This window comes from Pristiophorus japonicus, chromosome 3 (genome assembly GCF_044704955.1).
Source record: "Pristiophorus japonicus isolate sPriJap1 chromosome 3, sPriJap1.hap1, whole genome shotgun sequence".
NCBI classification, from domain to species: domain Eukaryota; kingdom Metazoa; phylum Chordata; class Chondrichthyes; family Pristiophoridae; genus Pristiophorus; species Pristiophorus japonicus.
This window is the reverse complement of record NC_091979.1, coordinates 126,130,431-126,155,960: the sequence shown is the minus strand read 5'-3', so window position 1 is coordinate 126,155,960 and position 25,530 is coordinate 126,130,431. Positions and strand designations below refer to the sequence as shown.

Here is a 25,530-nt window from a genome sequence, read left to right as displayed (position 1 = left end):
TAGCCCCTGAATTTGCGCTCTAATCACTCATGGCTGACGTCATTATTGCTATGTATTTCTTTGCACAAGCAATTTTTGGATCAGAAAACAAACTATGCATTCTTTTCGCAACAGTCATCCTGTTTACTTTGGAAAACCTGTTGCTCCAGGATACAAAGAAGGTCAACTATTAACCCTTAACTCCCCAAAATGTCCAACATACATCTCTCCAGATGTCCAACACCATCGGCTCCATACTCGCCTCTCTCAATTCTACTTTGTCATCCCCACAGCACTGAGACTACCCAAGTCAAACTCACTTCTGACATTCATTGTGGTTATAGTCATGGTGTGTTATCCCTTCTTGTGCTTCTTGGCCGTTGCAGCATTTGACATTCCCATCCTCTTCCACCACCTCTCCGAACCTACCTCAACAGGACTAACCTTGTTTGGTTCTACTCTTCCCAGCTAAAGCAATGGTTTCTCTTCCAATCCCCAGTCACTTCTATAGCATCCCGAGGTTTCATCCCTGGACCACTCTTTTCTTCATTTACATTATCTGTAGACACAGAATTAGTAACCACATGTATGCTGATAATGGGTAGGTCTACCTCTCAAACAACTCTGCTAGATTGTATGTCCAACATTAAATTTATGAGCCAATCCTTCTTCCAACTCTGCTCCCATTAAAAGAAAACTCTGTACCCTTGCCCCTAACTGCATTCCCTTCTAATCCCAGATCCTATCCATCACCAAAAGAGCCTACTTCCATCTCTGCATCATCCACTTCAACCTTTACCTTACCTCCAGACTCAATTTCTCCAACACCCACCTCACTAGCCTCTGAAGCTTCACTCCAAAAATATCCAACTAGTCCAAACTTTGCCACCTGCATCCAATTCTGTTCAGCATCTCTTGTCCTGGATGACCTCAATTCGTGATCTTTCTCCCAAATGCCAAATTCAAAATTATCATCATCAGTTATAAATCCCTCCATCGCCTTGTCCTTTCTTACCTCTTGAACCTTCTCCATCTCTGTATCCCAGCATATGTCCACTGGACTGGCACTCCAACTCTTATCTTTTTATACAACCTATATTTTCTTTGCTCCATCCAGTGTCATAATCTATGCTTTACTCCCTGAAAACCATCCCTAAATCCCTCCACCTTGCTTCATCTACTTTTGCCTTTAAAAGCCTCCTATAAATCTACCTGTTTGACTCTGCTTTCAGTTACCTCAAACTCTACTAGTACTCATTGCTTTGGGATGTTTTATTACATTTAAGGTACCATAAAAATGCTTGTTGTTGAAAGCACTTTATTGTTCACTGTTCTCTCCTCCCTCAGAATGTTTCCTTTTCTCAGCTATCCACATGATAGATTTTTTTTTTAGTCCACCTCCTCATTTCCAAGATAGATTTGCAGTCTTTGGCATAGCAGTGTATCAGGAAAGATTATTCCCACTGTTGAATCTCAGCGAACAATACACTGTGTTCTATGTATGATTAGCCAAATCATCATCATCATAGGCGGTCCCTCAAACAGGGATGACTTGCTCCCACGAGAGTTCACAGATGTTTGAATGAAGGACCCGATGGTCCAGTCCTGAACTCCAATTGAGGGGGTGGAAGATGCCTGTGTGTTGATTTTTTTAAAAACGTGTGGTGATCGTTGCACACCAGCCACCACATGGGCTTGACTGAGATCGGCCTTTATCCAGTGGCAAGGATTAACCAAGACGACTGGAGACCTGCTCTGCTGCACGGACCTAGTGCGCACACATATTGCAGTGTGGCCTGGGCCCTCAGCTCCTCTGGGCTCAGTGCCCTCATTCGTCGCACCTCTGCCACGATGTTCCAGGGCCTGGCATTCCAACTCTATTTATAGCCCCGGTCTACACAGGTTGGGGCAGCCCACAATGGCAAGGCAGCTCAGTCCCTGAAGTGCACATCCTGTGGCATATGGGAAGTTCTGGATGCTTCGCATAGTCTGGATGACCACGTGTGTAGGAGGTGTCTCCAGCTGCAGCTACTCGGGCTCCACGTTTCGGAGCTTGAGTGGCGGCTGGAATCACTGCGATACATCCGTGAGACTGAGAGCTACGTGGATAGCATGTTTCAGGAGGTAGACATCCCACAGCTTAAGAGTGCGCAAGCAGAGAGGAAGCGGATGACCATCAGATAGGAGTACTAGGATGGTAGTGCAGGAGTCCACAGAGTCCATTTCGCTCTCCAATAAGTATTCTGTTCTATGTACCAGTGAGGGCAATGGTGGCTGTGGGGAGTGCAGCCAGAGCCAAGTCCATGGCACCACGGGTGGCTCAGCTGCACAGGTGGGGGTGGTGGAAGCAGAATGGAAGAGCAATAGTGGTAGGGGATTCAATAGTCAGGGGAGCAGGCAGGCGCTTCTGCGGCTGCAGACGTGACTCCAGGATGGTATGTTGGCTCCTTGGTGCCAGGGTCAAGGATGTCACCGAGCAGCTGCAAGACATTCCTCAGCCGCCAATCACTTTCTGCCATTTTGTATTTCCTTCACCAAATATGGGAATAATATCCACACAACACATTCCAAATCCCCCCCCCCCTTTAGTGCAGACTTGTTATTTAATGGGTTAAACCATATGTGCTGAAAAGAAAGGACTTTTATTTTTCTTTTAAATCTCTCTCAGTACTCACATCTCATTTATAAATCTTTTACCTAGATACCATACCACATGGGTTGTTATGGAACTACAAAAGCCAGTGTGGACCATGTGTCTCTTTCACATACAAAATGTCATTAGGTCAACTCAAGATCTGCGAGAGTGGAGAGATTTCTTGTAGGAATTTCTCAAATGAAATAGCTACTTTTAAGCTTACAGATATAGGAATGTAGGAACAGGAGCAGGCCATTTAGCCCCTCGAGTCTGTTCAGTCATTCAATGAGATCATGGCTGATCTGCGACTCAACTCCATGTACCCGACTTTGCCCCATATCCCTCAATATCTTTGGTTAACAAAAATCATCAATCTCAGGTTTAAAATTAACATTTGAACTAGCACCAATTGTCATTTGCAGAAGAGAGTTCCAAACTTCTACCACCCTTTATGTGTAAAAGTGTTTCCTAACTTCACTCTTGGAAGGCTTGCCTCTAATTTTTAAGACTATGCCCCCGAGTCCGAGATTCCCCAACCAGTGGAAATAGTTTCTATCTACCCAATCAGTTCCCCTTAATATTTGGAAAACTTTGATCAAATCACCCCATAAGCTTCTAAATTCCAGGAAACACAACCCTTGTTTGTGTAATCTCTCCTCGTAATTTAACCCTTGCAGTCCAGGTTTCATTCTAGTAAATCTGCGCTGCACTCCCTCCAAGGCCAATATATCCTTCCTAAGGTGTGGTGCCCAGAATTGCTCACAGTACTCTGAGGTCTAACCAGGGCTTTGAAAAGCTGTAACATAACTTCTACTGCCTTGTATTCTAGTCCTCTAGATACAAGGCCAGCATTCAAATAGCCTTTTTGATTATTTTTTATACCTGCCCATCACATTTTAATGATCTATGTACATAGCCCAAGTCTCTTTGGACCTCCACTGTTTCAGCTTTTCACCATTTAGAAAGTATTAAATTCTATCCTTTTTCGGTCCAAAGTGGATGAACTCATACTTGCCAACACTGAAATCCATTTGCCAGTTTGACCCATTCACTTAATCTATTAATATCTTTGTAATTTTATGCTTCCACCTACATGGCTTACATTTCCATCTTTGTGTCACCAGCAAACTTAGATATGTGGCTTTCTATCCAGTCAGTCATCCAAGTTATTTATAAATATGGTGAATAATTGAGGCCCCAACACAGATCCTTTTGGGTCACCATTAGTTACATCCTGCCAATTAGAATACCTTCCCATTATCCCTACACTCTTGTCTCCTGCTATTCAGCCCATTTCCTAACCAAGTCAATAAGTTTCCTTCTGTTCCATGAGCTTTAACTTTAGCCAAAAGTCTCGAGGTACCTTATTAAATGCCCTCTGGAAGTCCATATAAATAACATCCATAGACATTCCTCTGTCCACTACTTTAGTCACCTCTTCAATCAGGTTCATCGGGCATGACTGTTCACAAATCCATGCTGGCTCGACTAGCTGCCAATTTTCAAGGTGTTCAGTCACACATCCTTAATTATAGACTCCAGTAACTTCACAACAACATATCTTACGCTAGCTGGTTTATAATTCCCTAGTCTCCCCTCTCACCGTTCTTAATACCGAGTGACATGCGCAAATTTCCAAACTAAGGAAACAGTTCCTGAATTGAGAGAACATTGGAAGATTATATTTAGAGCAACTGCAATGTTCTCACTCTTCTACTTTAAAACCTTGGGATGGAAACCATCTGGTCCTGGGAAGTTGTCACTCTTTAATGCCATGATTTTCTTCATTACTGTTATTTTGGTGAGTCCTCATCCCTGATTCAATATTAGTTTCCTTGGGATGTCCGGCATACTATCTTCTTCCTTTACTGATAATACTGATGCAAAGTAATTATTCAACATGTCCACCATTTCCCTATTTTCATTTACAATATCACCATTTCTAAGGGACTCCTATTACTCCTGGCCAATCTCTTTTTCCTAATAGAATTGTAAAAATGATTTTGGTATCACTTGCAAGTTTCTTTTCCTACTTCCTTTTTGTAGCTCTTACTATATGTTTTGACACCTTTTGTTCTTTGTACCTCTCCCAGTTGTGAGAATCTGTGCTAGTTTTTGAATTGTTGTATACTTTTTCTTTTAGTTTTATGTTGTCCCTTACCTCTTTAGTCATCCATGGCTTTTTCTTTTGGCAAGTAGAGCTCTTTCCCCTTGGGAGTATAAACTGATCATATATCATTACATTCTTTTTTGAACACCTCTCACTGATCTTCTGTCATTTTACCCATTAACAGATTTGCCCAGTTTACTGTGGACAGTCTCTGTCTCATCACATTGAAATCAGCCTTCCCTAAATCTAGAATCTTAGTAGCTGTTTCACATTTCTCCCTTTCAAAACACTACGTTGAACTCGATCAGATGATCACTATTAGATAAATGTTTGTGCACTATTCGGCTGTTAACTAAATCGAGCTCATTACTAAATCTAATATGGCCTGCCCCCTTGTTGGTTCTAGGACATGTTGCAGAAAATTATCCGAAACACAAGAAATTCCTACCTTTCTGACATGAGCTGGTCTACTTATCTCAATCTATGAAAGTTAAAATCCCCCATTAAAACCACTGTGCCTTTGCTACATGTTTGTCTAATCTCTGCATTTATACATTTTATTACTTCACTGCTGCTACCAGGGGGCAGAGACACAACTCCCACTTGTCTTTAATCCTTTTCTATTTCTTAATTCTACCCATAAAGTCTCCACTGCCTCTCGCTTTATCCTCTCATCATTGGAGTGATTTAATCCTTAATCACTAAGGCTATTCCTTTCCCCTCTACCATTTTCCCCATCTTTCCTGTAGATCTTATAACCTGGTATATTTACTTCCCAGTCCTGACCGTCTAGCAGCCATCTCTCAATCATGGCTACCATGTCATTCCCGGCAAGTTAAATTTGCGAATGCAATTCATTCAATTTGTTCCTTATGCTCAATATAATTGTATAAAGAATGCCAATTTGGGTCACATACCCTAACCTGTCCTTCTGCTCTAATATTTTAACTCTTATTTCTCTCCTGTTTTAATTACTTTACATCTTTTAGTTTTCCCTTTTCTTGTCGTGCCTAAAGCACAATTCCCAACTATTACTCTAGTCTATTTTTTGTTTGTTTTTTGGGGCCAGTTAGTTAGATATATTCAAAAGGGAGTTAGATGTGGCCCTCACAGCTAAAGAGATCAAAGGGTATGGAGAGAAAGCAGGAATGGGGTACTGAGGTTGAATGATCAGCCATGATCATATTGAATGGTGGTGCAGGCTCGAAGGGCCAAATGGCCTACTCCTGCATCTATTTTCTATGTTTCTATGTTTTAAACTATTATTTATAGTACCTTTTCCACTTGAGCCCTCCTCTATGTACTAGTTTAAAATCCTTGTGATTGCCCTATTTCAGGACTATATGGTTTTTTGTATGGTGTTATGCATGTTATTTTGAGCTGTATTAACTGACCTGAGTGAGGAGGAGAAAATGGACCCCAAAAGCGGTTTGATTTTAACAATTTTGTTCCAGATTGCTGGTTTTGAAAACAAAATCAGATGGTTCTGTGATGCACAGTCATTGCCGATTGGTGTGAATCCCTGGGTGTTGTGACCACAGAGACGCAGTACAGAAGATAGATGGTCATCCACTAAATGTTACCATATACCTGTAGTTTCTGTTGTTGCCACGGAATTATGCCAATTGTAAATAAATTATGTTTTTGAGTAATTTGAAGCAAAAGCTGTGATCAGGCAAATAAGAGGACAGCAAAGTGAAATACAAAATAGTTTTTTGAAGCTGTGCTGCATATATTTCTATTCCAAATCTCAACTCTTCTCCCAATATGGCCATATTGCAAAACAAATTAATTTTTCAATTACATTATTAAAATTGAATTGGTATAAAATTGCCTAGCAATTCCAAGACCCCACTTAGATGGAAATGACCAAAGCTGTTCCCCATGAATAATATTTTGATTTGGGATGATCGTTAAATCAAAAAAAAAAAAAATTGTTTTACAATTAAATTAACTGAATTTATTTTTTGTCATTAGCCTCCTCCCTGTCTTGTCTATTCATGTCCTGAATGTCCAGCCCTAAATGGGCAGCAATGCATATTAGACACTACTGTTATATTGCTCTTAGCCTGAGACTTGGCAGTTATTTTTTTAATGTTGGGACAAAGGCGGCTCGAGCACTTGTTTCTGCATATTAAAAACCTAATAGCACATTATAGAAATAGATTGGGATTTGATCCCTGAATTATAATACCACTTTTAATCAATGTGCATCAGAATCTACTTTGCATTAATGAGAAATTGCCAGTATAACTGCATGCTTATGCTAGTCTACTGCCATTTATCTGTTGGCAACCTCCTACACCATCGCATTTTGTTACTTAAAATCCATCAAAACCTGGCTTTTTCTTCCTCCTACCTTAATAGATGGTAATTTCCGACACAGCTATGACTATTGCATCTACATTTGTTATCCAGTGATTTTGCCATCTTTGTGGAAATCTGCAACAAGTGCAATCATAACATACAACCAGATAGCTCAAGCTATACTACTCTCCCCACCAAATAACACACTGAATATAAAATAAATAAATAACCTCGGAAACAAGTTTATTGTGTTTTGAGATGATACATCAGGTGCTCATTATTTAGAGCTACAAAGTTTTAAATGAAATCTCTTCATTACAAATTGACAAAAGGTAAAACGGATTCACAACAGCATGTACCACATGATCGGAAATGGAACTGGGTTTAATACGAATGCCAAAATTCTAATAATCTACAGCTATCATAGATTTCATACAGATAATGGATTAGGCTAAAATGCACCATAATATTTGGTTGACTTGAGGAACATTTTCCTTATTACGTCACAAAATACATTTTGATATCCCAAAGAAGCAGACTTGCAAGTAGGCATTTAAACATAACTAATCTACTGCTACAAAGATCTACTTCAATAGCATTTACCTTTTACAGGGGCTTGTCCCAATCTTCAAAAGATAAAGCAGAGATTAGAATCAGTATAACATATACACAGAAGTCCGTATTGTAAAGGCTATAAAGAATTGTTGCACATTGTAAATAATGCCTCCTGCTCCTTTTCACAACACAGGAAGTGATGCAATTTATGTAGCATATCTCTTGGTCCACTGTCTGGCTATCCTGTCATGTTCTGCTCTGTTGGTCAAATATTGGGTTGCTATGCTCCCAACTAGAGGATCCGCTGTGAAACAAAAAGAAATGAATGAATAAGCCAAAGCTGAAAAATGTAAGGATGCTTTATTATTCACTTCTCCACCAGTTCCCTCATCCCCTTTCGTTGCATTTCTTCATTTACCATTTTTCCCCCACCAAATGCTCACACGAATTGAATTAAGTTTCATCAATTTAGCAGTAGTGTTACATAGGAAACCATTAAAAATGTTTTTCAAAAGCAAGCCAAAGAGAAATTAATGTTATTAGAATTAAGACACCTCCAAAAATACCAATTTTCAAAAGGAATAATGACATAAAAGCAGATCATTTTGTCAAAACCGAAGTTATGACATAATTTGAAAATAGGCATGCGTAGGGAAAAGACAATAGAAAATATTTTGTGTTGCCTTCAAGGTTTTATGGTGTACTGTAACCTTCAACCCTACAATTTAATATTTGTTCTTCTATAGGGAGTAATTACTAATGTAACATTACAAAAAAGCATATTTTTGGTGTACTTGACTTTTCAAGAATGCATCACAATCCATCATAAAACTTCCCTTTCCATACATGCTGAGTAAGAAAGACTGCTAAGGACACTTAGTGCATCAATTCAGTTCCTAAAATTTGTATTTGCCATTTTTCCATCCTTAATGTTTAATTTACACCAGAGTCCTGGCCTCTATTTCTTGGGACTGCAAAACCGGTCCAGAAAATGTAACTGCAAGATTCCAGCAATCAATTGCCTGCCTGCCTGCTGGACAACTCGTCCTTCCAATTTGCCATTAAGGAATGTTAGAACAATGCTCATGACTCCTTATTAACAATTTGAGAACTGTAGCCTGTTCGCCCACAATCAAGTTAAGGTCTGACCTCAGATTCCGGTAAAAGGGAAGAGACAGGTAGTGCTCGTTTCCCTCTCACCCGATCCTTAGCAATCCTATCTGATTAGTATGTATATTTATAAAGTATGTTCAGTTAATGACAACAACATAGTAAAAATCCTAATTCTATGCATAGAACTTAATACTGCATAAACTCAAGCTGTCAGGTCACACTCGTGGCTTTTCTACCTCCCAAGTATAGATCAATGCTTTGAGTTCACTGCAAGTTTCTGCAAAGCTAGGAGAGTTTCAATGCACTCAGGATAGAAATCTTGCACTTTGCCATGCAAGTGTACAATGGAGTATAGAGTTGATGGCATGACTACACAGGGCAAAAATGTCAAAACAAATGGAAAATGTAATCAATATTGTTAGTGACTGCCATGGCGGTGCATAGGCTGTCCTTGAAGTTAAAGGCAATTTTGTAAATCCGGCAGCCACAAATGGCTAACATTGAGGTTCTTGTCATGTGGAATTAAATACACACTCCTTTGCTAAATTAAAAATATTAAAGGATTATGAACTATGACTAATTAGTAATCTGAATCAAAATATAGCTCAATACAAACTAAAAATAAAAGCTTGACTTGGGTCAGCCATCAGTGGAGATCTCCAGGCAGTTATGGCTCCCTTATTCACAATGCAGTTAAATGGATATAAAGAAAAGTACTTGTAAGATTACAAAAAATACTAATTTTGCTAAGCAGTGGAATTCGCTGTAACATGCAAGCAAAACTGACCGCATTCAAAAGGATTTGGATGAAGAAGGAGCCAACCTTCCTTGGAGACTCGTTGGATAGCTATATTTTTGGTCTATATGTTGACTATATGGTTCATAATTTAAGTCCATTGGTATGTCAGGTGGACTTATTTGCAGCCCAAGGGCCTTGAAAACAATTACTCCCACCCCTCATTAGAACAAGTGATCCCATTTGTCCACTGCCTGAATGAAATAATCCTCAGCACAGTCTAGTAGTAAATCTGTGAATAGAGATTAATCAACATTAAGAGTGTTGAGCAGTCAGCATTAAGATAAACATCCAGGGAATGCTGGTACAAGGTCTCCCCAGGACCGAGTGATGTCAAACAGTTTACCTGTGCGTGCCAGGACCAGGGAAATGACTATTACTATAACAGCACCTGCATACATCTCATGAACAGTCAAGTGTTGAAAAAAAAAACAAAGGCAACAAACTTCATGTTCTTGGACTGATAGTGACAGTATTCTGCTGAAATGCTTGACCCCTCGTGAAAATAACACACTAAGTTAGAAGAATTGCAAATCAACCTGGGCAGGAAGACTTTTCTTAAGAGCAAGGTGCCTACAAATATTACAAAGCTTAATACTGTGGATGCTGGAAATCTAAAATAAAAACAGAAAATGCTGGAAATACTCAGATGATCAGGCAGCATCTGTGGAGAGAAACAGAGTTAACATTTCAAGTCGATGATCTTTCATCAGTTTCTCTCTCCAAGATGCTCTGTGACCAGCTCAGTATTCCCAGTATTTTCTATTCTTGTTGCAAACATTGTATCCTGCTTTGATTCGAGACAAAAAATTGTATCTGTTGACAATATATCAGAAGCAAAGCTCCTGGTGTATGGCAAGTATCTGCTAGATAATTCTTTGAGTAATCTCTTGACAGATACAGATGTAAGTGCAGCAAGAATGTGCTTTAACAGAATTTCCTGAGTATTTGAGGCTAACGAGACATCAAAGGCAAGAAACCAGTGGAGAGCAAGACTAGAAAAGTGTGAATGTTAGCTTTAATGGGAGTTTAGCCTTGCGATGCCATTGGACGTGTATATTTCTATAACACATGTTTAAGGCGAGAAGAGTTTGATTCTTGAGAGTTTGGTGCTAGTGGGTGTTCAGGCTAACATTAAATATATTCTTTGTTAGTTTATGGTAGCGGAGGGAATATGCTCTACTTGTGGTGCACAAGATGTGGGCCATCATGGACGACAGCATACAGAACCAGCATATTTACACTAAATTTTTTGAACAGAGGATCTCGATACTCCAGCAGAAATTGACAACTACCTGCAGTAGAGGGGACAAGGGTTTTTTTTGGATCATATTCTCCAGAACATGATCACCCAGGAGGCAATGATGTAAAATTTCAGCTATGATATTATATGGCGGAGCAGGCTCGAGGGTGCGTATTAGTCTATTCTTGCTCCTATTTGTGTTCTTATGTTAACGCTAGACAGTTCAAGATATACAGATAATGTAGAAAGAGAAGTGGGTGACCAGGCACAGCAGAAGGATATAGAACTCACAGGTGGAGTGAACCTCAGTCACGAAAAATGTCCAATAGATACTTAGTATTGGATGATTACGAGGTGGACAGTGGCAGGGTCTCAGAGGAGGGTGATGCTAAGCAACACTGCTGCAGCATGGAGCAAGGGACTACCCAGGATGGTGAGAGGTAGTTAGATTACAAGGATTGGAGTGTGGTAGTACTGGGGTAATTCTATAATGAGGGGTACACATCACCTTTTTTACTGTTGCAAATAAGTGTTCTGAATGGTATACTGCCTCCCTGCTATCAGGGGGTAACACATAAAGGGTGGAAATATTCTGGAAAGTGAGGGAGAGTAGAGAAAATTTCTTGTCCATTTTGGAACCAATAACAGAGATAGAAGTACATTTCAGTTCTTGCAGTGGAAGTTTATTCACAAGTTATGCACTAGTTTGAGAAACAAGATCAAGTGCAGGGGCAAAAGGTTCACAGTCTTGGCATAGAGGAGCAAGTTCTGGTACAAAGGATGGCCTTCATCTGCACAAAACAGTGCCAACATCCTTGCAGACAAGATAATAGAGCACTGCAGGAACATTAAAATTAATATGACAGGGGGGTGGAGTAAATCAGGTTTGAAACTAAAGGAGAGCAGGATTCATGAAGCTATTGGAATAGAAGCAACGTTTTAGCTGAAATAAACTATGAGAAAGTATCAGAGGATGAAGGGAACAAAATAAAGACAGCATAGACTGAATGTTTTTTTGTGCTGTAAACAACTATGGCAAACTACGACCTTGAAAACTGAAACTTGGAATCCCCAGCAACAGAAGTAGTAAAAGTCTCATTGATGCCAGAAGGCACTTATTGAGGGGTCCTCCCTTGTTTGTATTAGCCAGTACAGTCCTCCAACACAGGTTAACACAGGGTAGAGGCCTGGTTATCAGAAAGCAGCATCAACAGTGCAGGTTGGTAAGAATGCGACCACTCGAATAAATGGGCAACCTTTCTATGTTCAAACAGCAGCAGAGTTTTCAGCAGAAAGAGTGAAGTGGGGCGGGGAGGGGAGGAAGAAAAACAACCAGTGATAAATTCATAGAATCATAGAAATTTACAGCATGAAAGGAGGCCATTTCGGCCCATCGTGTCTGCACTGACCTACCAAGAGTTATCCAGCTTAATCCCACTTTTCAGCTCTTGATCCGTACCCTGTAGATGACAACACTAAGTGCACATCCAAGTATCTTGTAAATATGGTGAGGGTTCCTGCCCCTTTCTGACAGAGTTCCAGACCTACCCTACCACCCCCTGGGTGAAGAAATTTCCCCATATATCTCCTCTAAACCTCCCAATTACTTTAAATCTATGCTCCCTGGTTGTTGACCCCTCTGCCAAAAGAAATGGGTCCTTCCTACCCACTCTATCCAGGCCCCTCATAATTTTATACACTTCAATCAAGTCTCCCCTTAGCCTCCTCTGTTCCAAAGAAAATAGACCCAGCATCTCCAATCTCTCCACATAGCCAAAATTCTCCAGTCCAGGCAACATTCTTGTAAATCTCCTCTGCACCCTTTCCAATGCAATCACACCTTTCCTGTAATGTGGTGATCAAAACTGTACACAGAACTCCAGCTGCGGCCTAACCAGTGTTTTATACAGTTCAAGCATAACCTCCTTGCTCTTGTATTCCATGCCTCGACTAATAAAGGCAAAGTATTCCATATGCCTTCTTAACCACCTTATTGCTACCTTCAGCGCTCTGTGGGCTTGCACTCCAAGGTCCCTTTGTTCCTCAGTGTTGTACCATTTAATATGTATTCCCTTGCCTTGTTAGACCTCACACTTATCCGGATTGAATTCCATTTGCCACTATTCTGCCCAAATGACCAGTTGATTGATATCTTCCTGCAGTCCGCAACTTTTTTCTTCATTATCAACCACACAGCCTATTTTAGTGTCATCTGCAAACTTCTTAATCATACCCCTGACATTTAAGTCCAAGTCATTGATATATACCACAAAACGCAAGGGACCCAGCACTGAGCCATGCGGAACCCCACTGGATACAGCCTTCCAGTCACACAAACACCCATCAACCATTACCCTTTGCTTCCTACCTCAGTCAATTTTGGATCTAACTTGCCACTTTGCCCTGGATCCCATGGGTTATTACTTTCGTGACAGTCTGTCATGTGGGACCTTATCGAAAGCTTTGCTAAAATCCATATACAGTATATCATACGCACTGCCCTCATCGACCCTCCTGGTTACCTCCTTGAAAAATTCAATCATTAGTCAGACATGACCTTCCCTTGACAAATCCATGCTGACTGTCCTTAATTATTCCATATCTTTCCAAATGAAGATTTATCCTGTCCCTCAAGATTTTTTCCAATAATTTTCCTACCACCGAGGTTAGGCTGATTGGCCTGTAATTACTTGGTCTTTCCCTTTCTCTTTCTCTCTTTTCAACAAAGGTACAACATTAGCAGTCCTCCAGCACCACACCTGTAGCCAGAGAGGATTGGAAAATGATGGTCAGAGCCGCTGCTATTTCTCTCTTTTGCTTCTCTTAACAGTCTGGGATACATTTCATCAGAGCCTGGGGATTTATCCACTTTCAAAGCTGCTAAGCCCCTTAATACTTCCTCTCTCACTATGTTTATCTCGTCTAACATTTCACACTCTTCCTCCCTCATTGCAAAGTCTGCATCGCCCCTCTCTTTTGTGAGAACAGATGCAAAGTATTCATTAAGAATCCTACCCATGTCTTCCATCTCCACACACAGATTTCCTTTATGGTCTCTAATAGGCCCCATTCTTTCTCTAGTTATCCTCTTGCTCTTAATGTATTTATAAAACATCTTTAGGTTTTCCCTGCCAACATTCTTTCATGTTCTCTTTGCTTTCCTGATTTTTCTTTTTTAAATTGCACCCCAGCATTTCTTATACTCCTCTAGAATTTCTGCAGCATTGAGTTCTCGGTATCTGTCATAAGCTTTCTTTTTTTTCTTTATCTTACCCTGTATGTCCCTTGACATCCAGGGGGCTCTAGATTTGCTGGCTCCAAAGGGAACATACTTTGCTCTGTACTCTCAGGATCTCCTCCTTGAATGCCCCCCCCATTGCTCTGACATTGATTTACCATTTTCAGTCCACTTTGGCAAATCCCATCTCAGCAAAATTGAGTTGAGAATCAGAGACAGAGAGAGAGGGAGAGAGAGTGAGAGTGAAAGAGCATACAAGAGAAAACCTGTAATATCCAGCTTTAATGTTCTCAGGACGTCCCAAAGCACTTCTCAATTTCTTTTGTAGTTATGTAGAAATATGCAGCATCCAATTTTATCTCCAATTAAGAATTGAACTGTTCAGTGGCAGGTGTGGGAAAATCAATGTGCAAGAAAGGAACCTCAAAAGACATTGCAGCTAGCTATCTTTTACAAGAAATATAGTGGTAAATGGAGGGCCAAAGGCTATACAGTTGGGATTTTGATAGTGCAGTTGAAAGTTTTTTTTCTCCCCAGAGGCAGACACAGATGGTAGTAGGGTTGGGGATGGAGAGCGATACAAGGAAATGATCAGAGAAGGCCTTATCTGTGATTGATACAAAGGGAGTAGCAGGGCTACGTGAGATGGCAATGGCAAGGATTAGCCGTGAATATGGTAGGGAAGTTTATATGGAGGGAGAGATTAAGGGAGGGTAGGAGGGCAGTGAACTCAGGAGAGTATGATGAGTTGAGTTGGAGGTTAAAATCATCGAGGATGAGAAGTCGCGTGGTGCAGGTGCTGAGGGAGGAAAACAGTGAAGATAGCTCGGTGATAAAAAAATGTTCTGGTACTTGAGTGGTCATTGGAGAACAAGGATTTTAAATGAGGTGAGAGGGGTGGAACAAAGCAAGATGGTCAAAGGATGAGGTGGTGTCAGAGGAGTAGGGGGACAGACCAAGGTGTGATTTGGTAATCAGAACCACACTACCAGTGCGGCAGTCTGGGTGGGGGAAGTGGTGGACGGTATAGGCAGGCGGGGAGGCTTCATTTCGAGGGAAGGTGTCATCACCCTACAAGCCAGGTTTCCGTCAAGGCCATGATGCCGATGCAATCATCCACAATAAGCTCATGGATAGCAAGGGCTTTGTTCACCAGTGAGCGGACATTCTGGAGTGAGATGTGGCGAGGAGCAGTGATAGCTGATCCAGTAGCAAAGTTCACAGTGTCAGCATTGGGAGAGGAAAGAGGTAGGAAAGATTAGCCCTCATCAGGCACGCTGGGCGGGAAAGGTCGACGAGAGTATAGGATGGGGCAGTTGGGGTTACTGCTCGTAAGACGTGACAGAGGGAAACTGTATTTTTTCCCCAAGAGAGTCAAGCCTGGGACGGAGGCAGGAGAGTAGGAAGGTAATGTAGCGCTAAAGGGTTGGGATCGGGGTTTGGGAAGGCAGAGTACTCGAGGGGGGAGAAACAAAAAACGTCAAGAAATTTCTCCTAAACTTTCTCTTATAATTTTAAAATAGGTAACCCTTGATCAAACAAAGTAGTATTTCTCCAATCAGTATCAAAACTTCATCTTAAAAAGCTGCATCAAATCTCAGTTTAGTCTTCTGCTACAGTAGAAATAGCCCCAGTATCTCAACTTTTCTCATTATAGATTACCATACCTGGCAGCATCCTGGGGAACCTACATGCTTACTATAGCTTGAAAATTCTTTCTATATTGGGGTACCCAAAGCTGCACACAGTCCTTAATCTAAAGTTTCGGACAAATTCAAAATTATTTCCACTCTTCTACTGTGTCCAATTATAAAACCCCAAAACATATTGGCTTTTTACGCCTTTATCCACCAGTAATCAGAGAATTATATATTTGAATTTGTAAGTCTCATTCTTCATTCAGACCCTTCAGTGCTTTTCCCTCAAGCTTATACTCCCATTCCTTCTCTTTCCGCACCCCCCGCCCCGCAATACATTACCTCACACTTGCATTAAATTGCATCTGCCACATGCCTGCCCATTTGATGACCTACATTTGTTCCTGAAGTTTATACATATAAAGACCTCCTCAGTGTTTGTCAAACTGGAATAGTGTGTTCAGTTTTGGTCTCCTAATCTGAGGAAGGACGTTCTTGCTATTGAGGGAGTGCAGCGAAGGTTCACCAGACTGATTCCAGGGATGGCTGGACTGACATATGAGGAGAGACTGGATCGACTGGGCCTGTATTCACTGGAGTTTAGAAGGATGAGAGGGGATCTCATAGAAACGTATAAGATTCTGACGGGACTCGACAGGTTAGATGCAGGAAGAATGTTCTCAATGTTGGGGAAGTCCAGAACCAGGGGTCACAATCCAAGGATAAGGAGTAAGCCATTTAGGACTGAGATGAGGAGAAACTTCTTTATTCAAAGAGTTGTTAACCTGTGGAATTCCCTGCCGCAGAGAGTTGTTGATGCCAGTTCATTGGATATATTCAAGAGGGAGTTAGATATGGCCCTTATGGCTAAAGGGATCAAGGGGTATGGAGAGAAAGCAGAAAAGGGGTACTGAAGGAATGATCAGCCATGATCTTATTGAATGGTCGTGCAGGCTCGAGGCGCCGAATGGCCTACTCCTGCACCTATTTTCTATGTTTCCTACTTTTGTGTCAATAGCAAATGATTATGTACCCTATAGCCAAGTCTGATTGGTTTGTTTGTTCTCTAAACATGAACCCAGCAACAGTATCCGAGGTACAGGACTTAGAACCCTTTTCCATTCCAGCAGCACTGATTTACACAAACTCTGTTTCCTATCAGTCAACCAACCGTCTATTTCCTGTGGGATTGCTCTGAGTTGCGGCAATGCTGTTCATCCACAAAATGTCCAACGTTTTTATCAGGGCGACTGAATTAAGTCAAATTACATTTTTGTGATAGTTGTGTGAATACATTTTGTTGTGGGAGTGCAAGTGATATTTTTGGTCAAATTCCATTACTATTTGCATTTTTAAATTGATTATTAGTATGTGTTCTTTTAAGAATTACATTAGTTTTATCCCCTACTGTTTTTTTAAATAAAAGGCCACACACAGAAGATGGCAGAGAAGACATTCCAGGTTGCAGGTAGGCAAGTTAAAAATAGTGCATCTAGAGAAGTAGGAAGCACCATGTGGTTACATAAAGTTAAGAGGGCGGTGTGGAGGATCAAAATACTGGCAGGGGATAGTGGAGTTTGGCAGGACTGGAGAGGGGAATTGCTATGAGTGGGAATATTGGGAGGGGGGAGATCCAAGGTGGAAGAATGGTGCATCAGGATGTGGCAGTGGTGGGGTAGGGATTAGGTGTGTTTTAGAGCTGGGATTATGGTGCTGGGGTGTAATCTGAAACTGCAACGCCATGCTCCACATGTACAATGACAACACCCAGCTCTACCTCACCACCACCACCCCTCCCAACTCCGCCACTGCCTGTGTTGTCACGCTACTTATCTGACATCCTGTCCTAGACTAGTCAAAATGTCCTTCACTTCAACATTGGCAAGACCAATACCATGGTCTTCAACCCTCACTACAAACCCCGTTCCCTAGCCACCGACTTCATCCCCCTCCATGGCCATGCTCTTAGGCTGAACCAGTCTGCTCACAAGCTCGGCCTCCTATTGGTCACTGAGCTGAGTCTGCGACCACATATCCTTTCCATCACCTACATCGCTTACTTCCACTTCCATAACAGCACCCGTCTCTGCCCCAGCCTCCGCCCATCTGCTGCTGAAACCCTCATCCATGCTTTTGTTATCTCCACATTTAACTATTTCAATGCTCTTCTGGCCAGCTTCCCATATTCTACCCTCAATAAACTTGAGCTCATGCAAAACTCTGCTGGCTGTATCGTAACTCTCACCATCCTGTTTACACGTAACCCTGTGCTTGTTGACCGATATTGAATCTCGGTCCACTTTTATTTTAAAATTCTCATCCTCATATTCAAATCGTTCCCTGGCCCACCCCACCCTATCTATGTAGACTGCTCCAGCCTTACAACCCTGCGCTCTTCCAACTCTGGCCTCTTCTCCATTCCCAACTGTCTTCACCCAGTCATTGATGGCATAGATTCCAGCTGCCTAGGCCCCAAAGCTCTGTAATTCCCTTCCTAAACCTCTCCACCTCCTTTAAGACCCTCTTTTAAAGCACCCCCTTCAATCAAGGTTTTAGTCACCTGTCCTAAATTCTCATTCTTTCGGTTGATGTCAATTTTTGGCTGATCATGCTCCTGTGAAGCACCTTGGAACGTTTTTCCACATTAAACAACTTTTTTGTTGTAAGCTTTACGACATGTTCTCATCTAGATTTCCAGAAGGCATTTGACAAATTTCCACAGGCAGAAAACAATGCTCACTTGCTCGAGGAGTTTGGGGGGGGGGGGGGGGGGGCGGGATCATCACTATCTCTAATTTAGATGCCTTGGATTCAGAAACCCAATTCAAACTGGATACATTTGCAGGTGAAGCACCTTGGAACTGGAATCGGAGGACTCGGTTCAGAAATTGTAGAATGAGCTGAACAAAATGTGACAGTGGAAAGAACACTGGCAGATGAAGTTTAATGCACAGAAATATAAAGTACTGCAAATGGAATGGAAAAATGGGCAAAGAAAAGTAGGAGTCTCAACAGAGAAAGTCATGATCACTCTGTATAGTGCTCTGGTGAATAGAGTGTCCAGTTTTGGTCACTGAAACACACTGGAGATATTCAAATGTTGAAGGTAATACAAAGAGCCATGAGACTGATCTTTATTGAGAAGTCTGCTTTTTGAGAAAGACTGGGCAGATGTACATTTCAGCCTTGAAACAAAGTGTCCGAGAGATGATCTTACAGAAGTATGCTAGTTGAAATAATGGAAAAGGAACATTCAGTTAATTACTCAAATTGCAAGAGTAGAACCAAGAGCAGGTTCAAGCTAGTAAACGATACATTGAGGACTAATATCAGGAAGTCCCACAAAGGCTAGTACTTGGACTGTACTCCCTGACAGAATAGTAGAGATGAGAACCCTGGAATTGCTTAAGGATAAACTGGATGCTCCGATGGGAGAACTTCAGTTATTCTGAATGGATAAGCTAAGCGGAGTTGAATGGCCTTCCCCATCCATAATTATCTAGTAGTTCTGAGTTAAAGGTAAGTACATATTAATTATACAGTCATAGTTTCAATGCACCAGGTAGGCACAACAGAAGTCGTGTGACAGGAGTAAATAATGATGATTAAAACAAAATGTACACATATGACAAACAAACTTGCATTAATGTAGCACCTTTCGGACTTTATGATGTCCTGAAGTGTATGACAATTAATAAAGCACTTTGAAATGTAGTTACAGTTGCAATGCAAGGAAATAAAGTAGTCAATTTGAACTTGAGGTCCCACAAAAAAAACCCAGTAAGATAAATGATCAGAAAACCTCGTTTTTTGGTGGTGTTTGTTAAGGAATAAATATTGGCCAGGACAGCGGGAATGTTCGTTCCCCTGCTCTTTTTCAAATGATGCCACAGGATCTTTTAACTCCACCCATGAGGGAAGATAAAATCACGGTTTAATATCACGTCTTTCATCCAAATGGCAACAACTGACAGTGCAGCTTAGATTAGGTGCTCCAGTCTCTGGAGTGAGGCCTTCTAACCGAGAGGTAAGAACACTACCACTGAACCAGGCTTTACACATATACACAAATCTTTATATTATTATAAGCAAGTAGCAAATATCCTGCAGCATTGCTCAGAGGATACATTGTTTCATTGTCTCCATGATCATGCAAACTGCTCCCCTGACAGATTTTGTTTTACAACTGCCATAAATACAAGTTAGAAAAACCCAAAAACCCAGTTAAGATTACTGGAGTTAAAAAGAGTCTGAGCTTGCTTGAGCACTTTTAAAGAATTAGCACCATCTAGTCTAATTACTAAGGTTTACAAAAAGAACAGTGCTGTATTTAGCCAGCGGAAGGATCAGATAGTCAAAGAAGAACTCCAAGAGGAAGGAGGAGTATAGATGAACGTGCACAACCCGAGATTGTAGGCTCAAGATCCAACCAATGCCAATATTGATATAAATGTGATGAGGGGAATGGAGAGGAACAAAGTTGGTCCCAAGTGCAAATCTAGCAGCTAGAATCAGGTCAGGCAAATAGGCCTGTGCACCAGCTCGAGGTCGAAAGCGGGAATGCCATGCCCAGAGTCCCAAAATCTGAATTAAGGTGCCCAAATGGACCAGGGATGTTTTTTTAAAATCACTTGAAAATGGGTAATACACCAAGTTTAGGGTGGGGGGGAAAGAGAGAGAAATGAGTGGGAAAACAAAGTGGCAGGCAAACTTAAATGGCACACAAACAGCACCTAGTGGGAGGAGGCCAATAATTGGAGAGTAGCAAGTAAATGCTAACACAGCATTTTCCCATTATAAAATATTGATATGGTTTTCCTGTTTATAAATGTTGACATAAAAATCATGACTCAAAGATCCTGACACAGGAAGTAATGTGGATGCAGGTGTGTACAATATACAAGACTTCAAATATACATAGCACAAGGATTGAACTATATTATACATGGACACTGGGAGGCAGACCACATACACACATAATGGGAAGGCATTGCAAGGTTGTAACTGTCCCAGTTGCAATATTTTATACAATGATAGAAAGATCATCACCACTTATTAACCAGAAAAAAAATGGACAGAAACCCAGAATTCAGCCTCAAGAACACTGGGAAAAAAAAATCTTGAAATCGCAAGTAATAAAACAGAATTTGACTTTTGTCAGACACCGTAAATCAGTGGTTCCAATTACAAGGTTTGTTAGATATACCGATTGATGCCACCCTTGTGGACACGAAACTCCCAAAGCAAGCATTCTACTCGGAACTCCTTCACGGCAAACAAGCCAAAGGTGTGCAGAGGAAATGTTTCAAGGACACCCTCAAAGCTTCCCTGATAAAGTGCAACATCCCCACCAACACCTGGGAGTCCCTGGCCAAAGACCGCCCTAAGTGGAGGAAAGATATCCCGGAGGGTGCTGAGCACCTTGAGTCTCATGGCCGAGAGCATGCAGAAATCAAGCGCAGGCAGTGGAAAGAGCGTGCGGCAAACCAGTCCCATCCTCAATGACTGTCTGTCACACCTGTATTGGACTGTTCAGTCACCTAAGAACTCATTTTTAGAGTGGAAGCAAGTCCTCCTCAATTCCGAGGGACTGCCTATGACGATGATGATGGAGATCCACAGAATTCCTAGTTTTTGTTACCATTAAGTATTTCCTGTGTGCCCATATACCATATAAAAAGTGATTACAATCATAGATCAGGGATAATAAAGGAGTCAGGTGACAAAAGAAAAGGTTCACGAAGAAATATCGGCCCAGAAGTTCCTCTGGGGGTCTTCCCGTGGGCAATTGCCTCCTCGCTGGAGATTTTTAAAGAATTTACCTGGTAGTCTAGGAGGCGCCCCGATTTCCAATGGGGAGGCCTTCTCCTCCCGCGCTGCGAAGCGCGCTCCCGCCCAGAGGGTTCCGATGCAGAAGATGCAGTCACATGTGACTGCTCAGCCAATCGGGTAGGTAGTTCACAGGTTCCCATTAATAGCACTGAGATGCGCATATCTACGAATTCTCAATGATATTAATGGAAACAAAACCAATCACACAAAATAAAAAACAGACCACACATATTTAAAATTAATTGAAATTAAAGTTATGTCTTATAAAAATAAAATATTTCCCCAATTTAACAAAAAACATTTTAATTATGATTAAAAATAAACTTACCGTAGTGGGGAGGGTTTTTAATAATAAACTATGTGTTTATAATTTTATTTTACAATGTGTTTTAAAACACTTGCACCTGTAAAAGTAGGCTATGCGTCTGCTATTTCACTCGCAAGATTTTTTGAGGATAGTTGCTGGGCAAGATATGGGTAAATAGCCCAATCTTGCCCATACAAATGTCCTTGCTCCCGATCTGGCTACGATCTGACAAGCTCCAGCTTGAGCATTGCGCATTGCATGCTGAAAACCGGCTTTTCCGATGTCTGCCCGGGTCCATAGAAACTTTGTACGGGCCCGGGACGTCGGAATTTCCACGCCATTATCTTATTGCAACACAACTTCAATATATCCTTCCGGCACCACCTGCTAAAACTCTGAATTACTGATTTACTATAATGTTACCTTTCACTGCAAGAGCTTCAAAATACCCTACTCCCACCCCGCCCCCCCCCCAAACACCATTTTGATAAGGTTTTCAAATTTAAATCGTTACTCATGATAACTTCACAAGTTTTGCTTCCTGGAGACTTTTTATATTTTAGCATTCTACTGCAACGACAAGCTCACAGATAACAAAACTGGTCAAATGCTAGCTACTGGCTCATCTAATTTATGATCCAAGATTTATTGCACATCACGTAGTTTGCAATAGGATTTTATTATTTTTTTTAATCAATTAAATGCAGAAAAGCTCAATTCAAATGATACGTTCCTACAATAAATATGGAAATGTATCATGCTCCCACCAGTTTGGAAACTAACTTATAGAAGGTCTTAGTCATTTTGCTACAACATTTAGTCGGCTGAACATCGGGCTAAAACTTTAATTGTAAAGTCCCTTATCAATACATTACATAGATCCAAACTTGTAGATCAAAGTCTGCTATTGATGAGAGACTGTAACACAGAAGTGCAAAAGATGCAATGCCAATATCTAGATCAGTGATACAGGGTACTGAATATAGCGTGTGAAGCAACAGTAGCCCTAGCAAACTTTGGGTGCAGTTCTCGGCAGATCCTGTTCCATCTCGGCTATGAAAGAATGCTACATCCATCCTAAATTATGCCAATAATCCTAGCTTTGCAGTATACTTGTCGTTTCTTACTAGCTAGCAAGAGAATGTTATAGAAGCAGAGCTTTCTTTGCTTCAGTTAAAGTCCTTCGTTAAAAATATAGGGCTTGCAATTCTAATTGGAAACTTTCACTACCACTATTGACTTGAGCTAAACCTTACCTCCACAGTGTTTCTTATTTCTCTTATTCTTAAGTGGAAGAAAGCAAAGGAAACTGACAGGGGAACTTGATAACTGGACTGTGAAGATAGTTTAAAAAAAGAGAAAATGCAGAAAACAGAGAAATTAGACAAAGAAGATAACGGAAAAGTCAAGACAATAAGGAGGGGTGAAAAGCTAATACACTTAAATGTTGCACTTCTCGTGCAGTGAAATTTGTACCATTGGCTCCATTTCACAGTACTGCAAGCGCAAGCCATGTTTTCACTGCCTGCTCACATGATTGTGAAGTTGCAAGAACATAGAACTATATACCTGCAATCAAATGTAAGCTTAAAAATAGCTAACGAGATCTTTCCTGTGCTTAAATATGAACAGTTATACAAGAGGTGCCTGTTACTTTTATGCCAGGACTGATGCCCATATTTCCCAATACGAGACCACCTCTTCCAGGTAATAGGCTGAAAGCACATGTAGTAGTTACCAGATGCAACTCATGATAACCTGAATAATGTCAGTGATTCAAAGCATTTAAAAAAGTGAGTACAAAAGATTTAATTTAAATATCCGAATTTTTGAAAATGACTCCCAATGCATCAATAGGCAATGTTGCAGAACATTCAGTACCGACCTTCATGTAAAATCAAGGAAAACCCAAAGATGTTTTCTAAATATATTAAAACCAAGAGAACAATGAAAGAAAGGGTAGGGCCTATTAGAGACCATGAGGGTAATGTGTGTGTGGAGGCGGAAGATGTGGGTATGGTTCTTAATGAATACTTAGCGTCTGTATTCACAAAAGAGAGGGGCGATGCAGACACTGCTACTGAGGAGGAGGAGGAGGAGTAGGAGTGTGAAATATTAGATGAAATAGACATACTGAGCGAGGAGGTATTAAGGGGTTTAGCAGCTTTGAAAGTGGATAAATCCCCAGGCCCGGATGAAATATAACCCAGGCTGTTAACTGAAGCAAAACAGGAAATAGTAGAGGCTTTGACCATCATTTTCCAATCCTCTGGCTTCAGGTGTGGTGCCAGAGGACTGGAGGACTGCTAATGTGGTATCTTTGTTTAAGAAGGGAGAAAGGGATAGACCGAGTAATTACAGGCCAGTCAGCCTAATCTCAGTTGTGGGAAAATTATTGGAAATAATCCTGAAGGATAGGATAAATCTACATTTAGAAGGACACGGGTTAATCAGGGACAGCCAGCACGGATTTGTTAAGGGAAGGTCATGTCTGACTAACTTGATTGAATTTTTCGAGGAGGTAACCAGAAGTGTCAATGAGGGTAGTGCATATGATGTAGTATATATGGATCTTAGCAAAGTTTTCGATAAGCTCCCACATGGCAAACTGATCACGAAAGTAACCAGGACAAAGTGGCAAGTTGTATCCAAAATTAGCTCAGAGGCAGGAAGCAAAGGGTAATGGTTGATGGCTGTTTTTGTGACTGGAAGGATGGTTCCAGCGTGGTTCCGCAGGGCCCAATGCTAGGTCCCTGGCTTTTTGTGGTATATATCAATGATCTAGACTTGAATATAGGGGGTGTGATTAAGAAGTTTGTAGATAATACTAAAATAGGCTGTATGGTTGACAAAGAAGAAGAAAGCTGCGGACTGCAGGAAGATATCAATCAACTGGTCGGGTGGGCAGAACAGTGGCAAATGGAATTTAATGCAGAGAAGTCTGAGGTAATGAATTTAGGGAGGGCGAACAAAGAAAGGAAATACACATTAAATGGTACGACATTGAGAAGTGTAGAGGAACAAAGGGACCTGGGAGTGCACGTCTACAGATCCCTAAAGGTAGCAGGCCAGGTGGATAAGGTGGTTAAGGCGGCATACGGAATGCTTGCATTCATTAGCTGAGGCATAGAATATAAGAGCAGGTGGGTTATGCTTGAACTGTATAAAACACTGGTTAGGACACAGCTGAAGTACTGCGTGCAGTTCTGGTCATCAAATTACCAGAAGGACGTGATTGCACTGGAGAGGGTACAGAGGAAATTTACGAGGATGTTGCCGGGAGTGGAGAATCTTAGCTATGAGGACAGATTGGATGGACTGGGTTTCTTTTCCTTGGAACAGAGGAGGCTGAGGGGATACCTGATTGAGGCGTATAAAACTATGAGGGGCCTATTTCCCTTAACAGAAGGGTCAACAACCAGGGGGCATAAATTTAAAGTAATTGGTAGAAGGTTTCGAGGGGATTTGAGGGGAAATTTCTTCACGCAGAGGGTTGTGGGGATCTGGAACACACTGCTGGAGAGGGTGGAAGAGGCAGAAACCCTCACCACATTTAAAAAGTACTTGGATGTGCACTTGAAGTGCCATAACCTGCAGGGTTACGGACCTCGAGCTGGAAAATGGGATTAGGCTGGATAGCCTCTTGTTGGCCGATGCGGACATGATCGGCCGACACGGCCACCTTCCGTGCTGTAAACTTCTATGATCATGATGCTTCACCAAATTATTGGTGCCAATCAGCAGCCTTGGAGTAAGTCAATCCTTGGGATTGCAGTTC

The 25,530-nt window shown here is 41.3% G+C and overlaps 1 protein-coding gene across 3 annotated transcripts in view; it reads right to left on the bottom strand.

Annotated features, from left to right (window-relative positions):
* Positions 1–7,253: 7,253 nt before the first annotated feature.
* The window catches only part of ube2e3 (ubiquitin-conjugating enzyme E2E 3 (UBC4/5 homolog, yeast)), a 193,736-nt gene continuing 175,459 nt past the window's right edge, over positions 7,254–25,530 (bottom strand). For all 3 annotated transcript variants that reach the window (XM_070875797.1, XM_070875799.1, XM_070875798.1), the window contains exon 6: positions 7,254–7,890. In XM_070875797.1, coding sequence (XP_070731898.1) covers positions 7,793–7,890 — 98 coding nt within the window. In that variant the 3' untranslated portion in view covers positions 7,254–7,792. The remainder of the gene's footprint in view (positions 7,891–25,530) is intronic.